Source organism: Gigantopelta aegis, chromosome 8 (assembly GCF_016097555.1).
Source record: "Gigantopelta aegis isolate Gae_Host chromosome 8, Gae_host_genome, whole genome shotgun sequence".
NCBI lineage: Eukaryota > Metazoa > Mollusca > Gastropoda > Neomphalida > Peltospiridae > Gigantopelta > Gigantopelta aegis.
In genome coordinates, this window is record NC_054706.1 from 5,548,333 (window position 1) to 5,569,614 (window position 21,282).

The window sequence follows — 21,282 nt, forward strand, 5'->3', positions numbered from 1 at the left end:
TATACATGAGGTTTTTTTTTTTGTGTTTTTTAAAGTGAATTTTTCTAGTCAATCATGAATTAAAAAAATCATTTTTTTAAAAACCTCAACAAAAAACCCTACCTACATGTTGTCAGAAAAACACCATTTTGTGTTGCCTAATGTGGGTTTCTACTCTTATTGTTAAACAAATGTTGTCGTGAGTAAACAAAACAAGAGGACTGAGTTAAAACCATTGATTGAAATTTGATTTGAATATGTTTATGTTTTTTTAATAAATGCCAAAAATAAATCACCAAGAGCCTTCGACTTTGATGTCCTCACAAAATAGACATGGTCCTAGCTTGTTATTCCTGAAAAAAAAGATTTTCGATAATGTGGATAATAAAGAAATTATTACACTCGCGTGTGAATTGTACTGACTTTACAAAACTACTGTCAGCTAGGATTCATGTATTACCTTCACTCTCGCTTGGGTAATACAAAAATCTTGATACTTGTTTCGTAAAATCAGTACGACACACAAGGTCGTATAATAATCTCTATATAATCAGTACGACACACAAGGTCGTATAATAATCTCTATATAATCAGTACGACACACAAGGTCGTATAATAATCTCTATATAATCAGTACGACACACAAGGTCGTATAATAATCTCTATATAATCAGTACGATACACAAGGTCGTATAATAATCTCTGTGTATAGCCCTTGAAATCAGTACGACACACAAGGTCGTATAATAATCTCTATGTATAGCCCTTGAAATCAGTACGACACACAAGGTCGTATAATAATCTCTATGTATCAAATGTTAATAAAATGATGCTGTAGATCTCAGAATAACATGTTAATAAAATGATGCTGTAGATCTCAGAATAACATGTTAATAAAATGATGCTGTAGATCTCAGAATAACATGTTAACAAAATGATGCTGTAGATCTCAGAATCTCAGTGCATCAAATGTTATTAAATGAGGTTGTAAATCTAACTGTCATTAATGTTCTTGAAATTGTGATTGTAAATACCACTGTCTAATCTTCATGAATGGTAAATCTCAGTATAAAATCTTCTTGAAAGGATGGTAAATCTCAGTATAAAATCTTCTTGAAAGGATGGTAAATCTCAGTATAAAATCTTCTTGAAAGGATGGTAAATCTCAGTATAAAATCTTCTTGAAAGGATGGCAAATCTCAGTATAAAATCTTCTTGAAAGGATGGTAAATCTCAGTATAAAATCTTCTTGAAAGGATGGCAAATCTCAGTATAAAATCTTCTTGAAAGGATGGTAAATCTCAGTATAAAATCTTCTTGAAAGGATGGCAAATCTCAGTATAAAATCTTCTTGAAAGGATGGTAAATCTTGGTGTAAAATGTTTTTCAAAGGATGGTAAATCTTCGTGTAAAATGTTTTTCAAAGGAAGATGATAAATCTTATTATTACCCATGTGGTTACAAATATCTTGGTACATATCAAAGTGATACGTCCCACTAGAATGCCAAGTGGGACATAACACTTTTGACGTCACACGATGACGTCATTGATTGGCGTACTACAACCTTACAGGAATGTCAACGAAACGAGATGAGTGATATAATTATAGGTAATAAATAGGATATTAAACAAGCTTTCATTTTCGTATCATGTTTATGTCCCTAGTGAAATAATTTTTATTGTCACTCGCCTAAAGCTCGTGACAATTGAAAATTATATCACTCGGGACATAAACATGATACAAAATGAAAGCTTGTTTAATATCCTATAAGTATCAAATGTTTCCTGAAAGGAAGATGCTAAATGTCAGTATCATGTTTTCTTTATTTCAGATGTTCAAAGATCTGCTTGCTGCACAGGTAAATAGTCTGACTGTTTTGAATGAATGATCTTCCCACTGGAACATGAATTTTAGTTCAAGGAATAACTTTGCATGCACCTATTTATACCCCTGGGGCAACTTTACACTATGAGGGTGTGTGTAAAAATTCCCCTGGAAGATAAATGTTATTATGCAAACACATTAACCTCTGGGGCAGAACCGGCTCCTGAGTGGCTATTTGGCCCCAGTCTTGAGGTGGAGCAAGTCTTGTTATCCCCCACAGGCAAAAATACCCCCATAGTAAATATATTGTGTAAACGCTGTTATGCAATATCTAACTAGGGACAAATGACACACAGAGAATTATTAGCGCATATTTATGTGTGCATGTAAAATGACCAGTAGCACTGTAGTGAGGGCTCTGAACACAACACTGGTTCACTAGATAAATGACCAGTAGCACTGTAGTGAGGGCTCTGAACACAACACTGGTTCACTAGATAAATGACCAGTAGCACTGTAGTGAGGGCTCTGAACACAACACTGGTTCACTAGATAAATGACCAGTAGCACTGTAGTGAGGGCTCTGAACACAACACTGGTTCACTAGATAAATGACCAGTAGCACTGTAGTGAGGGCTCTGAACACAACACTGGTTCACTAGATAAATGACCAGTAGCACTGTAGTGAGGGCTCTGAACACAACACTGGTTCACTAGATAAATGACCAGTAGCACTGTAGTGAGGGCTCTGAACACAACACTGGTTCACTAGATAAATGACCAGTAGCACTGTAGTGAGGGCTCTGAACACAACACTGGTTCACTAGATAAATGACCAGTAGCACTGTAGTGAGGGCTCTGAACACAACACTGGTTCACTAGATAAATGACCAGTAGCACTGTAGTGAGGGCTCTGAACACAACACTGGTTCACTAGATAAATGACCAGTAGCACTGTAGTGAGGGCTCTGAACACAACACTGGTTCACTAGATAAATGACCAGTAGCACTGTAGTGAGGGCTCTGAACACAACACTGGTTCACTAGATAAATGACCAGTAGCACTGTAGTGAGGGCTCTGAACACAACACTGGTTCACTAGATAAATGACCAGTAGCACTGTAGTGAGGGCTCTGAACACAACACTGGTTCACTAGATAAATGACCAGTAGCACTGTAGTGAGGGCTCTGAACACAACACTGGTTCACTAGATAAATGACCAGTAGCACTGTAGTGAGGGCTCTGAACACAACACTGGTTCACTAGATAAATGACCAGTAGCACTGTAGTGAGGGCTCTGAACACAACACTGGTTCACTAGATAAATGACCAGTAGCACTGTAGTGAGGGCTCTGAACACAACACTGGTTCACTAGATAAATGACCAGTAGCACTGTAGTGAGGGCTCTGAACACAACACTGGTTCACTAGATAAATGACCAGTAGCACTGTAGTGAGGGCTCTGAACACAACACTGGTTCACTAGATAAATGCTTATCCCAGAAGTCAGAAAAACATGATACAGTATTATGCTCATTAAATGCTTTGATGGAAATTGGAATGCCTTTCGGTATGACATACTGGATGTGGAGAACCTGTTGTGCTAATTTGATATGACCTACATGACCAGTACTTTCAGGCAGACACATACAAGTGGATGCATTAGAGTTCAGTGTGTTCCTCCATACCCTCCAGCATAACTGAATATATATAATATATACAACAAGTTACGCTTAATGGTCGTGCCAGACCCAACATCTGTGTGGTGTGAAGTCTTTGTTTCAGGCAGTTTGTGGGTCACAGCCATTGTTCCGTCTGGACACTGATTAATAGTTTATAGAAAAAGCAAGTCATGGCAGCCACATTCATTTGTCATTTTCTAAGGTCCTCCTTAAATAACATTCAGTTTTTTTAGTGATGTCATCCCATTAGGATAGAGTTAATTGTATAACAATGGAAGGTTTGTAATTATAGTTTTTTAGCCATGTATTCTTTGCTCAGTTATAAATGTTCCTCTATGACTTGCAGAGTGGAGGCCAGGCCGACCAGGCTGTACAGGAAAGCCAGAAGCCCTCCGAGGAAAAACAGGAGTACATTCCAGAGCTGCCGCCTGCAGTCGCTATACCTGTAAGTGTTTTAGTCTTTATGGTGTATACATAGGTGTCAAAACATACTGGTAACTTGGGAGGGTGGGCAAGCTGGAAAGGCCAGTTATTAAATATGAGAGAGAGAGAGAGAGAGAGAGAGAGAGAGAGAGAGAGAGAGAGAGAGAGAGAGAGAGAGAGAGACACAGACACACTCAAACACACACACATACACACACACACACACATACACACACACAGAGACACACACAAACACATACACACACACACAGACACAGACACACACACAGACACACACAAGCACAGACACATACAATTGTTATAAAACAATTTCAAATGTTTATAATCAACTTTGGTCGTATTACAACAGTAACATGGGAATTATGAGCTACATTTGTGTGAAATTTCAGAGTGAACAAAAAATAAAATATATTTTAATCCCAAGTCCACATTTAGACCACCTTTCAACTGGAGGGGTCAGCTTCAGTGTTGAGAGGTGGGGGCAGTAGATTCTGATGTCAATGCAATTGTAATATTAATGCAAAAAATGCAAGAGAATGTTATTTGCATGAACAATTTATAAGTCATCTTTTTCATAGCACACCAGTGTTTCAGTATAATGTCACATGAAGTCACCTGAGGTGCACAAGAAGTCACTATTGACTCACTTCTCAAGCTCCAGGATTTACACTTGTCCTCAAACTGGTATGTTTAGAAAGCAGGATTTATCGTAGTTCAGAGGCAGATCTAGTGGGGGGGGGGGGGGGGGGGGGGGGGGCAGAAGCCCAGGCCCCCCTAAATTTTGCAATAGTTATAATTTTCTTAATGTTTTTTTTTACAATCCCCTGCCAAACCTCACCCAAAGTTCCCTTGGCATTCCACCTCATGTCACTGGGGCTCCCCCTAAATGGATTTTCTGGATCTGCCACCATCTTAGTCCCTTGAGCATTCAAACGAGGTGCCTGGGTTGTAAGATTGAACCACCTCAGTGACCCATTGGTTATTTTCCCGTCCCAACCAGTCATCCATAAGTCATGATATATGCTGTCCTGTCTGTGGGGAAATGCATGTCAAAGGTGCCTTTTCTGCTGTTAGAAAACTGCAGTACTTGTAGGTGTCCTCAGAAGGCTGCTTGTCAGAATTACGAAATGCTTGACATCCAGTAGCTGATGATTCATTAATCAGTGTGCTCTAGTGGTGTCATTAATCAATTTATATATATGTGTGTGTGTGTGTGTGTGTGTGTGTGTGTGTTTTGCGTTGGACTGAGTTTAATTATTTTTTGATTGATTTATTTCAAGGAGGAAGGTAATGATGATGGAAAGTTGAAAGAAATGATGCGACAAGCATTCATTAACGAGTTGATTCGCAGACAGCGAGTGTCTGGCACGTTTGATCTGACAGAAGGAACTGTGAAGCCCATGAAGATGTATTCAAGTGATGATCCTGTTGCTGATTGGTCGAGATCCAATGATGACCTTGACCTGGTGGGGAAGAACTGGGATCCAGAGAGCGATTGTAAATATCTGCGAGCTGCAATGAAGGGTGCTGGTAAGCAATGTTTTATCAGTTCTTGTTAGAGTGTGAGATGCAATGAAGGGTGCTGGTATGCAATATTTTATCAGTTCTTGTTAGTGTGTGAGCTACAATGAAGGGTGCTGGTACACAATGTTTTATCAGTTCTTGTTAGTGCTGGTACACAATGTTTATCAGAGCTGCAATGACAATGAAGGGTGCTGGTACACAATACAGTTCTTGTTAGTGTGTGAGCTACAATGAAGGGTGCTGGTACACAATGTTTTATCAGTTCTTGTTACGTAATGTTTATCAGTTCTTGTTAGTGTGTGAGCTACAATGAAGGGTGCTGGTACGCAATGTTTTATCAGTTCTTGTTAGTGTGTGAGCTACAATGAAGGGTGCTGGTACGTAATGTTTTATCAGTTCTTGTTAGTGTGTGAGCTGCAATGAAGGGTGCTCAGTTCTTGTTAGTGTGTTGAAGGGTTAGTTCTTGTTAGTGTGTGAGCTACAATGAAGGGTGCTGGTACAGTTCTTGTTAGTGTGTGAGCTACAATGAAGGGTGCTGGTACGTAATGTTTTATCAGTTCTTGTTAGTGTGTGAGCTACAATGAAGGGTGCTGGTACGCAATGTTTTATCAGTTCTTGTTAGTGTGTGAGCTACAATGAAGGGTGCTGGTATGCAATGTTTTATCAGTTCTTGTTAGTCTGTGAGCTGCAATGAAGGGTGCTGGTATGCAATGTTTTATCAGTTCTTGTTAGTCTGTGAGCTGCAATGAAGGGTGCTGGTACGCAATGTTTTATCAGTTCTTGTTAGTGTGTGAGCTACAATGAAGGGTGCTGGTACGCATTGTTTTATCAGTTCTTGTTAGTCTGTGAGCTGCAATGAAGGGTGCTGGTATGCAATATTTTATCAGTTCTTGTTAGTCTGTGAGCTGCAATGAAGGCTGCCGGTACGCAATGTTTTATCAGTTCTTGTTAGTGTGTGAGCTACAATGAAGGGTTGTGAGCTGCAATGAAGGGTTGTGAGCTACAATGAAGGGTGCTGGTACGCAATGTTTTATTAGTTCTTGTTAGTCTGTGGGCTGTTAGATCACCTTAAGTGCATAAGGTATATTAGGTGAAACCGGGCCAAGAAATTCACTTGCAGGATATTCATATTTAAAAAACAGACTTAACTGCAACATTCAACAAATTATTTTCACTAGCTGTCGGGCATGACAGTAATAGTTATTTACTAGCCCAACATTGAATATCACTAGCCATGGGAGAGGGGCTACCATAATCTAGAAGCCCTATTGTTAGGCTTTACATTATAGCAGTTTTATTTCTACTTCAAATATTTAATAATTATTGTTCTGAAATGCAAAGATTATACCTTGAAGAACATTCCCAAACAAAATTAAGAACAAATAATTACATTTATCAGCAAAATGTTTCTTAAATTTGAGACTCTACTGATGATAAACAATCATGTTAAACAGGTGACACCTCATTGAAGGCAAAGAATGTGATCCTGCCGTGCATTCAGTTGAAATGACAATCATGTTAAACAGGTGACACCTCACTGAAGGCAAAGAACGTGATCCTGCCGTGCATTCAGTTGAGATGCAGAATTATCAATTTCATAAGATTTCAAAAAGCCAAAATCTAACTGTTCTAAACTCAGATCTGTTTTTCACAGTATTTTTTGTTTTTGCCCAGGCATGTTATGCATGTTTGGTGGAAGCTCCTGTTGATGTGTATAACACATTAAAATTTTGATATTCTTGAGATAATTATGTAAAATTAATATATTATATTGAGATATATGTATTTGAGTTTGATAAATATAAAAACAGTGAAATATGGCACTTGCAAATTTTAGAGGGCGATTTTAAAAGTTACATTTTATAAATATTCCTACATGTCATATTTGCGCAGGTACAAATGAAGCGGCCATTACCCATGTTACAGCGACCAGGAGTAACACACAGAGGCAGCAGCTCAAGAAAATGTTTAAAACTATGTATGGACGGGTGAGTGTGGGGGGAGGGCGTGATTTAGCACAGTTGGTGGAACCCCCTTCAGCAGATCCTTTAGGATTTCCTTCCTGAAAGTGTGAGCAGGGTGGTATTAAAATTTCAGGTTCGGAATTGGTATCAATATTTTTTGGGTGATTTACCTTGACACAATACCAATACAGATACCGATAGTAGGTGGTATACTCGGCTTTAAATGCATGCCTGAGTTAATCTCCCCCTCTAAATGGCGGGAAATTTAGATACTGATACTGAACGGTATATACAGTATACCGACCAGCTTTACTGACAGCTGCTTCATGACTGGCACTGGCATAGTCAGTGTGGCCATGGGGGGACATAATTCCTTCCAATCACATCTCTTCTCTCCCCTGCAAAACTTTTATATTTGATTGTCACCATAATACGACTTGTAGAAAGTGTGGATGCACCCCCCCCCGTGAATGAGAGTAGCTTCCCAATTTAACATCCTGGCTACTCTAATGATGAATGACTGGTATATCAATGGCTGTGGTAAGTGCTGTTCTGCCTATAGGACTGTTATATCTAAAGATCCTCAGGGGTGGGATTTAGCTCAATAGTTAGAGTGTTCATCTATGCTGTATCTACATCCCAGCCAAAAGAAACTTCTTCGGTGATGGGATAAGAACCTGTGATTTCAGCTTGGTATGGTCTTATAGACCCCCAACCAAACGAAGAAGAAGGAAAGGTTTAGTTAACCACACACTCGACACATTTTAATTACGGTTATATAGGGTCATTCATAAGGACTACATATAGTGAGAGGGGAAACCCACTGTCACCACCCAATTGGCTATTCATTCCGATTAACAGCAAAGAATCTTTTTATATGCAGCAACCCATACACAGGATAGTACATATCACAGCCTTTGTCACACGAGTTGTGGAATAAGAAATAGACAATGGGGATCAATTCTAAATTGACTGCTTCTTCCAATTCAAAGAGTGCCCTACAACTGGTACATCAATGACCATGGTATGTGCTGTCCTTTCTGTGGGAAAGTGCATATAAAAGATCCATTACAGGAGATTTCCTCTGGAGACTACATATCTGAATTAACAAATGTTTGACATACAATAGGATATGACTAGTCAAGGAATATGCTCTGGTTGTATCGTTGACAAAGCGAACTTTACTTTTGAGCATTAAACTACCTTGTGGTGTGACAATAATATCAAACTCATCCAGATCACAAAAGAGAAATAAAAATGTAAAATGAAAACCACAATCCGATATATATGTATAAAGCAATACCTTCTTCACATCCTATAGTCCTATACATGTAGATGTGTCCTGTTTATGGGATTATGTTCATTTCAGGACTTGATTGAAGATATAGCCAGTGAGCTGAGTGGAGACTACAAAGAATCGGTGATGGCTTGCTTTGTGTCCCCGGCTTTCTACGATGCCTGGTGTATTAAGGAAGCAATCTACGTAAGTACAGTGAAGCCTCTATATACTGGACACCCACATGACCAAGTTAAAAAGTGCCATTTAAGGGGTGTCCGGTTTAGAAATCATCTGTACTGATGTTAAAAAAACAAAAATGAAAAATGTTGAGGGTTTTACTGTATACATATGACCAATTTATTTGCGGAGCTTCATGCTATTCATGAACTGAACTTCATGCTATTGAAACCACAGAAACCGAGGGAAGACCCTGTTCCTTTAAAAAATTATAAATAGGGTAACCAATAGTCCCCTACTACACCCCAGCACAAAAACACGCATGACTATTGGGTGTCAAGCAGTAACCCTGCCCACAAAGAGACTTGTGCGGTTCCAAGTTTATTAAATGTTTAAAGTTTAAAGTTTAGTTGTGTCATAGGATTGAGCAACCTCAGCTCCACCAGTGCCCAATGACTGATATATCAAAGGCTGTGGTATGTGCTGTCCTGTCTATTGGTAAGTGCAAATAAAAGTTACTTTGCTACTAATGGAATGGAAAAATGTAGCTGGTATCTTCAAACATGTCAGAACTGTAAAATGTTTGATATCCATTAGCCAATGATTAATTAATCAACGTGCTCTAGTGGTGTTGTTAAACATCAAACTTTTTATTTTATAGACTCAAGTCTCTAATAAGTCTTAACCTTTAGACTACTGGATTAATTTTGGACAAAAAACAAAGGCCTTAATGGTACTCTCTCCCTAATTATATTGCCGGGGATAACATGTGTAGATATCTATATTATTCACTGATTATTAATTTTTAATATTAATCTACTGAACATAAGGTTTTCATGGTTATGACATTGTCGTCACTTTAAATTTATTTGCAGAGGCAATGGGTCCACTCTGGAAATTATAATATTTATGCATGTAAAGTAATAATTATTCAAAAGGTTTATTTTGTTTTGTAATAAAAAAAATTGTGTGACATGCAGTTACTTGGAGGTGTGATCATATAATAATATATGTTTTGATTTCTATGGCTGTATTTTTAAATAATTTATTTCTTACTTCAGAGTCCAGGGGGTGGGACATAGCCCAGTAGTAAAGTGCGTGGTCGATGTGGGATCGATTTCCTTCGTTGGGCCCATTGGGCTATTTCTTGTCCCAGCCATGACCGTCCTTTCAAAGGCTGAGGTATGCGCTATCCTGTGGGATAATGCATATAAAAAATCCATTGCTCTTACAGCAAAATGTAGCAGACTTTCTCTCTAAGACTATATGTCAGAATTACCAAATGTTTGACATCCACTAGCCGATGATTAATATATCAATGTGCTCTAGTGGTGTCATTAAACAAACTAAACTTTAATAATTTTTTCTTCAGGGTCCTGGCACTGATGAACAGACTCTCATAGAGATTCTCATGACAAGAACTAATGCACAGATTGAAGAACTCAAAAGTGTGTATGGAGATGGTGAGTTCTCTTCTACATTTATTTCAATTTCTCCCATTTTTGTTACTGTTATCTTTGCTGCTTGTTCTCATCTCCACAGCAATCTACCTCTGAACTAATTATTTCAACAATATGGGAACACAAACTGCACATCTTGTGTATAAGGGGAGACAATTACTAAACAAGGAGAGACAGCTAAACATATCTTCATGGATAAGGGGTGATAACTGTGAATGGTTTGTTTTGAGGTGTATACGAGATGACTGTTAACTGTTCAAGTATGTGAACTGGTGCTTCAGGTTTACATTTCAATAGTAATTAATGAAATTGTTTTCTGATATGTTTCTAGTGGTGAGTCCTCACCGGAAGGTATCAAGCTCAAAACTTGAAGACGATATCAAAGGCGACTGCAGTGGAGACTTCAAACGTTTGCTCATCTCAGCATCACAGGTTAGTCAGTATAATGAATAATTAGTGACATACATATATATATACTACTGGAAATAATTTTTATTTTTGTGTTTAGTAAATGTGTCTCTCATTATTTTTTACACATTTTCTTTTCTTTCGAGATCTCAAAATTGAGAAATTGTTCTATGGAATAATTTTAACCAACACATATTAAATTATCTAAAACTACATGTATCTTGAGCATGTTAAGCCAGTGCCTTTAACATTCAGAAAATGATTTTTGGCTGTATGTATGTGTGGTGTTCATCTTTCTGTGACAAAACAGTCATGGAAACAAAATAGAATCGTAGCCACCATGTGATGACTGTAAGAGTTTTGTTTATCTTACCATACATTACATTATATTAAATGACACATGTATATGCAGACACACAGACAGATGTGTATGCATACACACATATATATTGCTATCTTGTCAGATGATAGGAAATTGCATTTATAATAATTTATCAGGGTCCCCCTACATTTTATACCTCCACCTCGACTTTGGTTTGATCATATTTTATTACTGTCAGCGTGGTGATGGTGTTCTGTTAATTACTAGGCCAGTGATGGTGTTCTGTTAATTACTAGGCCAGTGATGGTGTTCTGTTAATTACTAGGCCAGTGATGGTGTTCTGTTAATTACTAGGCCAGTGATGGTGTTCTGTTAATTACTAGGCCAGTGATGGTGTTCTGTTAATTACTAGGCCAGTGATGGTGTTCTGTTAATTACTAGGCCAGGGATGGTGTTCGGTTAATTACTAGGCCAGTGATGGTGTTCTGTTAATTACTAGGCCAGTGATGGTGTTCTGTTAATTACTAGGCCAGTGATGGTGTTCTGTTAATTACTAGGCCAGTGATGGTGTTCTGTTAATTACTAGGCCAGTGATGGTGTTCGGTTAATTACTAGGCCAGTGATGGTGTTCTGTTAATTACTAGGCCAGTGATGGTGTTCGGTTAATTACTAGGCCAGTGATGGTGTTCTGTTAATTACTAGGCCAGTGATGGTGTTCTGTTAATTACTAGGCCAGGGATGGTGTTCTGTTAATTACTAGGCCAGTGATGGTGTTCTGTTAATTACTAGGCCCAGGGATGGTGTTCGGTTAATTACTAGGCCAGTGATGGTGTTCTGTTAATTACTAGGCCAGTGATGGTGTTCTGTTAATTACTAGGCCAGTGATGGTGTTCTGTTAATTACTAGGCCAGTGATGGTGTTCTGTTAATTACTAGGCCAGTGATGGTGTTCTGTTAATTACTAGGCCAGTGATGGTGTTCTGTTAATTACTAGGCCAGTGATGGTGTTCGGTTAATTACTAGGCCAGTGATGGTGTTAATTACTAGGCCAGTGATGGTGTTCTGTTAATTACTAGGCCAGTGATGGTGTTCGGTTAATTACTAGGCCAGGGATGGTGTTCTGTTAATTACTAGGCCAGTGATGGTGTTCGGTTAATTACTAGGCCAGTGATGGTGTTCTGTTAATTACTAGGCCAGGGATGGTGTTCTGTTAATTACTAGGCCAGTGATGGTGTTCGGTTAATTACTAGGCCAGTGATGGTGTTCGGTTAATTACTAGGCCAGTGATGGTGTTCGGTTAATTACTAGGCCAGGGATGGTGTTCTGTTAATTACTAGGCCAGTGATGGTGTTCGGTTAATTACTAGGCCAGTGATGGTGTTCGGTTAATTACTAGGCCAGTGATGGTGTTTTGTTAATTACTAGGCCAGTGATGGTGTTTTGTTAATTACTGGGCCAGTGATGGTGTTCGGTTAATTACTGGGCCAGTGACGGTGTTCGGTTAATTACTGGGCCAGTGACGGTGTTCGGTTAATTACTGGGCCAGTGACAGTGTTTTGTTAATTACTGGGCCAGTGATGATGTTTTGTTAATTACTAGGCCAGTGATGGTGTTTTGTTAATTACTAGGCCAGTGATGGTGTTGTGTTAATTACTAGGCCAGTGATGGTGTTTTGTTAATTATTAGGCCAGTGATGGTGTTTTGTTAATTACTGGGCCAGTGTTGATGTTTTGTTAATTACTAGGCCAGTGATGATGTTTTGTTAATTACTAGGGCAAGGAGGATGTTTTGTCAATTACTAGGGCAGTGATGGTGTTCGGTTAATTACTAGGCCAGTGATAATGTTTTGTTAATTATTAGGGCAACCGTTACGAAGTAACTCGAGAACAGCTGGAGGGTGCGGTGGAGGAGATTGTAAATGAGGAGGGGGTGGGGACGGGGATGTTCCAGATCAACTACAACAAACTGTGTGACATGGAGGCTGCTAGACGGGACGCCCAACGTCTGTACAAGGCCGGCGAGAAGCGGTGGGGCACCGATGAGGAGGAATTTAACCTGGTCTTCTCAACAAGACACTACTACCAGCTGAGGGCGGTCTGGGAGGAGTACGTGAAGGTGAGTTGTTTTACTTACTGTCAGTGAGAGGAGTATGTGAAGGAGAGTGGTTTTATTTACTCTTGTCAGTTGGAGGAGTACGTGAAGATGAGTGGTTTTACTTACTGTCATGGGAGGAATACGTGAAGGTGAGTGGTTTTACTTACTGTCATGGGAGGAGTACGTGAAGGAGAGTGGTTTTACTTACTGTCATGGGAGGAGTACGTGAAGGTGAGTGGTTTTACTTACTGTCATGGGAGGAGTACGTGAAGGAGAGTGGTTTTACTTACTGTCATGGGAGGAGTACATGAAGGTGAGTGGTTTTACTAACTATCAAGGGAGGAGTACATGAAGGTGAGTGGTTTTACTTACTGTCATGGGAGGAGTACGTGAAGGAGAGTGGTTTTACTTACTGTCATGGGAGGAGTACGTGAAGGTGAGTGGTTTTACTTACTGTCATGGGAGGAGTACGTGAAGGAGAGTGGTTTTACTGACTGTCATGGGAGGAGTACATGAAGGTGAGTGGTTTTACTTACTGTCATGGGAGGAGTATGTGAAGGTGAGTGGTTTTACTTACTGTCATGGGAGGAGTATGTCAAGGTGAGTGGTTTTACTTACTGTTGTCAGTTGGAGGAGTACGTGAAGGAGAGTGGTTTTACTTACTGTCATGGGAGGAGTACGTGAAGGAGAGTGGTTTTACTTACTGTCATGGGAGGAGTACATGAAGGTGAGTGGTTTTACTTACTGTCATGGGAGGAGTATGTCAAGGTGAGTGGTTTTACTTACTGTTGTCAGTTGGAGGAGTACGTGAAGGAGAGTTGTTTTACTTACTGTCATGGGAGGAGTACATGAAGGTGAGTGGTACGTCAAGGGAGGAGTACGTGAAGGTGAGTGGTTTTACTTACTGTCATGGGAGGAGTATGTCAAGGTGAGTGGTTTTACTTACTGTCATGGGAGGAGTACGTGAAGGAGAGTGGTTTTACTTACTGTCATGGGAGGAGTACGTGAAGGAGAGTTTTACTTACTGTCATGGGAGGAGTACATGAATGAGTGGTTTTACTTACTGTCAGGGAGGAGATGTGGTGAGTGGTTTTACTTACTGGAGGAGTCGTGAAGGGAGGTGGTTTTACTTACTGTCATGGGAAGGAGAGTGGTTTTTACTTACTCTTGTTAGTTGGAGGTTTTACTTACTGTCATGGGAGGAGTTGTGAATGAGTGGTTTTAGGACTGTTGTCAGTTGGAGGAAGGAGAGTGTTTTACTTGGAGGAGGAGAGTGGTTTTACTTCTTGTCATGGGAGGAGTACGTGAAGGAGAGTGGTTTTACTTACTGTCATGGAGGAGTACGTGCAGGTGAGTTTTACTGACTGGTTTCAAGGTGAGTGGTTTTACTTACTGTCTGTGAAGGTGAGTGGTTTTACTAACTGGGAGGAGTACAAGGTGAGTGGTTTTACTTACTGTCATGGGAGGTGAGGTGGTGGTTTTACTTACTGTCATGGGAGGAGGTCAAGAGTGGTTTTACTGACTGTCATGGGAGGAGTACATGAAGGTGAGTGGTTTTACTTACTGTCATGGGAGGAGTATGTCAAGGTGAGTGGTGTCATGGGAGGAGTACATGAAGGTGAGTGGTTTTACTTACTGTCATGGGAGGAGTACGTGAAGGAGAGTGGTTTTGGTTTTACTTACTGTCATGGGAGGAGTACATGAAGGTGAGTGGACTGTCATGGGAGGAGTATGTCAAGGTGAGTGGTTTTACTTACTGTTGTCATGGGAGGAGTACGTGAAGGAGAGTGGTTTTACTTACTGTCATGGGAGGAGTGAAGGAGAGTGGTTTTTACTTACTGTTACTAACTGTCATGGGAGGAGGAGGTGAGTTTTACTACAAGGGAGGAGTATGTGAAGGTGAGTGGTTTTACTTACTGTCATGGGAGGGTACATGAAGGTGAGTGGTTTTACTAACTATGAGGAGTATGTCAAGGTGGTGGTTTTACTTACTGTCATGGGAGGAGTACGTGAAGGTGAGTGGTTTTACTTACTGTCATGGGAGGAGTACGTGAAGGTGAGTGGTTTTACTTACTGTCATGGGGGAGGAAGGTGAGTGGTTTTACATACTGTTGTCAGTGGAGGAGTACGTGAAGGGAGTGGTTTTACTTACTGTCATGGGAGGAGTACGTGAAGGTGAGTGGTTTTACTTACTGTCATTTACTTGAAGGAGAGTGGTTTTACTTACTGTCATGGGAGGAGCAAGGTGAGTGGGTGTTACACTGTCATGGGAGGAGTCGTTGAGTGGTTTTACTTACTGTCATGGGAGGAACGAGACATTCTGAACTGAGTGTTGATCTTTTTATGATGTGCTGGGAGACATCACTCAACGAGGAACTCTGACTTCAAAGCAGGACTAAGGGCCATTGGTATGTCATTATCACCATGCATGATAGTTGTAAAGGCTAGTCTGGTTTAATTATGGTTTATAATATCACTTCTTACCAGTCTAGCAGCTATATTCTTTCAAATTCTTTTGCTGTTCATCTCCACATGTCAGTCCTCGTCTCTTTCCAACCTCAACTGCAACGTACAGGGGCTTGTCTCTCAAAGCCATCCATGCCACTCATCTGCCATTTCCAATCAGCTTTAGTTGTGGGTTAAGTCTGACCACAATGGAGAGTGTACTGTGCTTATTTTTCACATTGTTAAGATACACAAATAATTAACCACTCATCTCTGTCAAGGACAAGTATTAATATACAGGCACAGAGGAGGCGGCGGGGTGAAAATGAATGAAAAATATTATTCATAATAAGTCTTAAGGCAGAGATAAATTTTACTTGCATATCAGGATATCTAGTTTTCACAATTTTACGGGGGAGGATACCCACGAACAACCTAAAAACTATGCTTTGCACCCTCGATCTTGGTCAATCCCCCCAATGTCTACTTGATTCCGCCTGGTATGGAGATAAGTGTGTAGCTAGGTCAGTGTGTTGATAGGTGTGTAGCTAGTTCAGTGTGTTGATTGGTGTGTAGCTAGGTCAGTGTGTTGATTGGTGTGTAGCTAGGTCAGTGTGTTGATAGGTGTGTAGCTAGGTCAGTGTGTTGATTGGTGTGTAGCTAGGTCAGTGTGTTGATAGGTGTGTAGCTAGGTCAGTGTGTTGATTGGTGTGTAGCTAGGTCAGTGTGTTGATAGGTGTGTAGCTAGGTCAGTGTGTTGATTGGTGTATAGCTAGGTCAGTGTGTTGATTGGTGTGTAGCTAGGTCAGTGTGTTGATAGGTGTGTAGCTAGGTCAGTGTGTTGATTGGTGTGTAGCTAGGTCAGTGTGTTGATTGGTGTGTAGCTAGGTCAGTGTGTTGATTGGTGTGTAGCTAGGTCAGTGTGTTGATAGGTGTGTAGCTAGGTCAGTGTGTTGATTGGTGTGTAGCTAGGTCAGTGTGTTGATAGGTGTGTAGCTAGGTCAGTGTGTTGATTGGTGTATAGCTAGGTCAGTGTGTTGATTGGTGTGTAGCTAGGTCAGTGTGTTGATTGGTGTGTAGCTAGGTCAGTGTGTTGATAGGTGTGTAGCTAGGTCAGTGTGTTGATTGGTGTGTAGCTAGGTCAGTGTGTTGATAGGTGTGTAGCTAGGTCAGTGTGTTGATTGGTGTGTAGCTAGGTCAGTGTGTTGATTGGTGTGTAGCTAGGTCAGTGTGTTGATAGGTGTGTAGCTAGGTCAGTGTGTTGATAGGTGTGTAGCTAGGTCAGTGTGTTGATAGGTGTGTAGCTAGGTCAGTGTGTTGATAGGTGTGTAGCTAGGTCAGTGTGTTGATAGGTGTGTAGCTAGGTCAGTGTGTTGATAGGTGTGTAGCTAGGTCAGTGTGTTGATAGGTGTGTAGCTAGGTCAGTGTGTTGATAGGTCAGTGTGTTGATAGGTGTGTAGCTAGGTCAGTGTGTTGATAGGTGTGTAGCTAGGTCAGTGTGTTGATAGGTGTGTAGCTAGGTCAGTGTGTAGCTAGGTCAGTGTGTTGATTGGTGTGTAGCTAGGTCAGTGTGTTGATTGGTGTGTAGCTAGGTCAGTGTGTTGATAGGTGTGTAGCTAGGTCAGTGTGTTGATAGGTGTGTAGCTAGGTCAGTGTGTTGATAGGTGTGTAGCTAGGTCAGTGTGTTGATTGGTGTGTAGCTAGGTCAGTGTGTTGATTGGTGTGTAGCTAGGTCAGTGTGTTGATTGGTGTGTAGCTAGGTCAGTGTGTTGATAGGTGTGTAGCTAGGTCAGTGTGTTGATAGGTGTGTAGCTAGGTCAGTGTGTTGATAGGTGTGTAGCTAGTTCAGTGTGTTGATTGGTGTGTAGCTAGGTCAGTGTGTTGATAGGTGTGTAGCTAGGTCAGTGTGTTGATAGGTGTGTAGCTAGGTCAGTGTGTTGATAGGTGTGTAGCTAGGTCAGTGTGTTGATAGGTGTGTAGCTAGGTCAGTGTGTTGATAGGTGTGTAGCTAGGTCAGTGTGTTGATAGGTGTGTAGCTAGGTCAGTGTGTTGATAGGTGTGTAGCTAGGTCAGTGTGTTGATAGGTGTGTAGCTAGGTCAGTGTGTTGATAGGTGTGTAGCTAGGTCAGTGTGTTGATAGGTGTGTAGCTAGGTCAGTGTGTTGATTGGTGTGTAGCTAGGTCAGTGTGTTGATTGGTGTGTAGCTAGGTCAGTGTGTTGATTGGTGTGTAGCTAGGTCAGTGTGTTGATAGGTTATCTTCATTGAAATGAGAGCGGATGTAGCCCAGTGGTAAAGTGTATGCTTGATGTGTGGTCAGTTTGGGATCGATCCCTTGTGGTGGACCCATTGGGTTATTTCTTGTTATAGCCAGTGCACCACAACTGGTGTATCAAACTGGTATGTCTTATCCTGTCTGTGGGATGGTGCATAAAAAAGATCCCTTGCAACTAATGGGAAAATGTAGGAGTTTCCCAATGTTTGACATCCAATGATTAAAATGTCAATGTTCTTTAGTGGTGTTGTTAAACAAAATAAACTTTTTGAATGAAATGATTTACACCATATTCTGTATTTTTGAATGAAATGATTTACACCATATTCTGTATTTTTGAATGAAATGATTTACACCATATTCTGTATTTTTGAATGAAATGATTTACACCATATTCTATATTTTTGAATGAAATGATTTACACCATATTCTATATTTTTGAAATTGCTACGTACTGTCAGTGATAAATAGCAATCAAGTCAAATGTCATTCATGACCCTGTACTGGTCAGCATTTTTAGGTCAGTAATTTCACTTTGACTTGACATAAAACAAAAAGGAAAATTATTATATAAATATAAATAAAATAGCAATATAGAAGAATGTTGTCTCTTCTGTGAATAATGATATAAAAGTTTATTTGGCTTAAATTAAATTATCCTACTAAACACTGTATATTTGATTATTATTTGGTGAACATGTATCCCTACATGGTATATAATAGTTAAGATCCATGTCTATTTATCTATCTATAACTTTTTGGCATGCTCCTATATACCACAAAGGTTTCAAGCATGTCCGTCCCAGGTCCGGCCTCTGGATAGCCGGAGACCCGATCCGGGACGTTAGAGATCCATGTTGTTACGAATAGTCCACACAATGTATTGTTATTCTCCATGGAGTACATATTCTTTATATTGCTGTTTATTTATATCTTGACCAACATTTTCACAAATTTTACTCAAATAGAACAATTTTTTTTCTTTTCCCAAACACGTTATCTTTTCTATTTTGACATTAAAAGAAACTGAAATTATTGACCAAAAATCTTTTACTGTACACATAATGAATGGGTAAAATATCACATACTGTTTTATGTGTTGTTTTTATAAGAAGATATTTTTGCATAACAAATCTTACCATTTTGTTTTCCAGTAATGAACATCAGGTGTCGACCCATGTATTTTGCCCAGCGCCTGATGAAAGCAATGAAGGGACTTGGAACTGACGACAGCTCCCTAATCCGATTGGTCGTGTCGAGGTCAGAGGTCAGTATGGAAACACATGCATGTTTGTGATAGAAAACTAGCCAAAACGGAATACTTGTCAACCAGGAAAGAGTAGTGGGCATAAAATATTTGTTATTGAATTTATCGAGGGAGTACAATCTGCTAATATATCATGATGCTAAATGAAAAGAAACCCGTACAACAGACTGTTCTGAAAAACCAGTTGTGGAATTGTGTTGTCAGTGATTAACAGAACACACAACAATGGTTACAGGCTATTGAATAAACCAAAAAGGTAGAGAACAACAACAGTTAGTTAGCCTGCACATTACTGCACTTGAGGAAGAAACCCGACAGCACCCCCTTTCAATAATGTTTTGGTTAAAGACATGTATGTAGGTGTTGATGAATTTCTTCTGTTCCTGTAGTGTGTGTAATAGTGATTGATGTGTGAAATATTTATTATGGGCAAACTAGTAAAATGATCAATCCAATGGCATTTAGCATCAACTATAGGGTTATTGTTGTATTAGATGGGAATCTTTGCCTACCATGTGGTAGTCATCCATTCCATGTTTTCGCCATACAGTCAGTTCTGACTGACAGAGCGAAGATAACCATTTACTGATGCCATATAACAGTAAATAAAATGTTGAGTGCATTGTTAAATAAAACATTTCCTTCTTTTGATAACTGTCCAAACATCCATCTAGATCTTGAATGACGTCCTCAGGTACCTTGTTATTTATTGGAGAGCCAGTTTAATAAAATCGAGAGCCCTTCTAGTTTTGTCTATCATTAAGTGCATGCTTGTGTTTGTTTCTGCAGATTGATATGGTGCAGATTAAGAAATGTTTCCTGGAGCTGACCAACCAAACACTGTGGAACTACATTGAACACGACTGCAGTGGAAACTACAAAAAACTACTTGAAGCAATCGTTGGCAAAAATTAACTGAAAAATGGAAATTCAACATCAATATTCAGGGACATGGGGAGGGGAGGTGTGTGCTAGTACTAGACATTCAAAATTCTTGGCATAGGTTGTGGAGACATCAAGTGATGAACCAAATGAATGTATTCTTGCTACCACCAGCTTATGGCAGTTTACATCACAGTTAAACATGGTAAGGGTGACGGGGAGATATGATTTTTTTATATATATGATAGAGTGGAAAATTGTCAAGAGAAAAATTGGACATATCATGTTAAAGAGGAATTGATTAATATGGGATTTTCGTAATTATTGGTTTAGTCAAGATCTACATTTATCATATTTACCTGTAATCAAAAAAATATTTTTAGACCAAACTTTTCAATATATTAGAAGAGAAATTGTTATGTCACCAAAATGCACTATGTATAAATATTTTACAGATTTAATCTGCAATTTTATTTACGAAAACCACTTCCAATACTTTATAGAAAATACATTTCAAAATTTAAATCAATTGTTATCTCATATGTTATCAATTGAAACTGGAAGATATAGTTGTATTATGTTTTCACTGTTTAAAGGATGTGGAAGATGACTTTCATTTTATTTTAAAATGTTCTGTATAACATTATTTAAGAAAAAATACATTAAGCCTTATTATTGGAAGAAAACATCATATTTCAAATTATAGCAAACTTTTATATAATGTTGTCATTGTTGAAAATATCAAACAACTGTAATTTTGGAAAATATTTATTTAAAGCTGCCAAATTAAGTAAACAACTTGTTAAAAAGCATTTCCCTTTCACAGGTAGAGTTAAGTATGTTTCTCGTCTGGTATGTGTACTTATTTATCAGTCTGTTTGTCCTGTAGTTAGTGTTTGTAGGCCTGTGTTACATACAGATGAGCTGTAAAACTCAATGTCAATAAAGAACTTACAATTCATACATCTACTCATTATGATTGAGTCATTAAAACTTACTCTGGATGGGATCCGGTACCGGGCTGCAAACCCAGTGTTATTACAGCAAAATTTACACTTTATAATGCAATATATATAGGACTAATTAATTTGCAGCAAATGAAATATTTAGTGTGCAGGAAATTATGTAGAGAAAGTACAGACTGGCTAGTGGTGTTTTTACAGGAGGGGTTGGATCATGCATCCCCGGAAAATACATTGAAAAAGAACATAATATAGCATATGAGGAAGGGGGACTGTGTTCTGATCGGAGTATTAA

General features: G+C 39.3%; 1 protein-coding gene across 1 annotated transcript in view; it reads left to right on the forward strand.

The window, feature by feature from the left end:
* Positions 1-20,986, forward strand: part of LOC121378679 — a 30,136-nt gene extending 9,150 nt beyond the window's left edge. The window contains exons 5-19 of the mRNA XM_041506961.1: positions 1,813-1,839; positions 3,835-3,933; positions 5,213-5,462; positions 7,350-7,444; positions 8,790-8,903; positions 10,249-10,339; positions 10,668-10,768; positions 12,925-13,179; positions 13,786-13,834; positions 13,954-14,086; positions 14,396-14,508; positions 15,087-15,249; positions 15,517-15,566; positions 19,031-19,143; positions 19,933-20,986. Coding sequence (XP_041362895.1) covers positions 1,813-1,839; positions 3,835-3,933; positions 5,213-5,462; positions 7,350-7,444; positions 8,790-8,903; positions 10,249-10,339; positions 10,668-10,768; positions 12,925-13,179; positions 13,786-13,834; positions 13,954-14,086; positions 14,396-14,508; positions 15,087-15,249; positions 15,517-15,566; positions 19,031-19,143; positions 19,933-20,058 — 1,779 coding nt within the window. The 3' untranslated portion in view covers positions 20,059-20,986. The remainder of the gene's footprint in view (positions 1-1,812; positions 1,840-3,834; positions 3,934-5,212; positions 5,463-7,349; positions 7,445-8,789; positions 8,904-10,248; positions 10,340-10,667; positions 10,769-12,924; positions 13,180-13,785; positions 13,835-13,953; positions 14,087-14,395; positions 14,509-15,086; positions 15,250-15,516; positions 15,567-19,030; positions 19,144-19,932) is intronic.
* Positions 20,987-21,282: the final 296 nt, after the last annotated feature.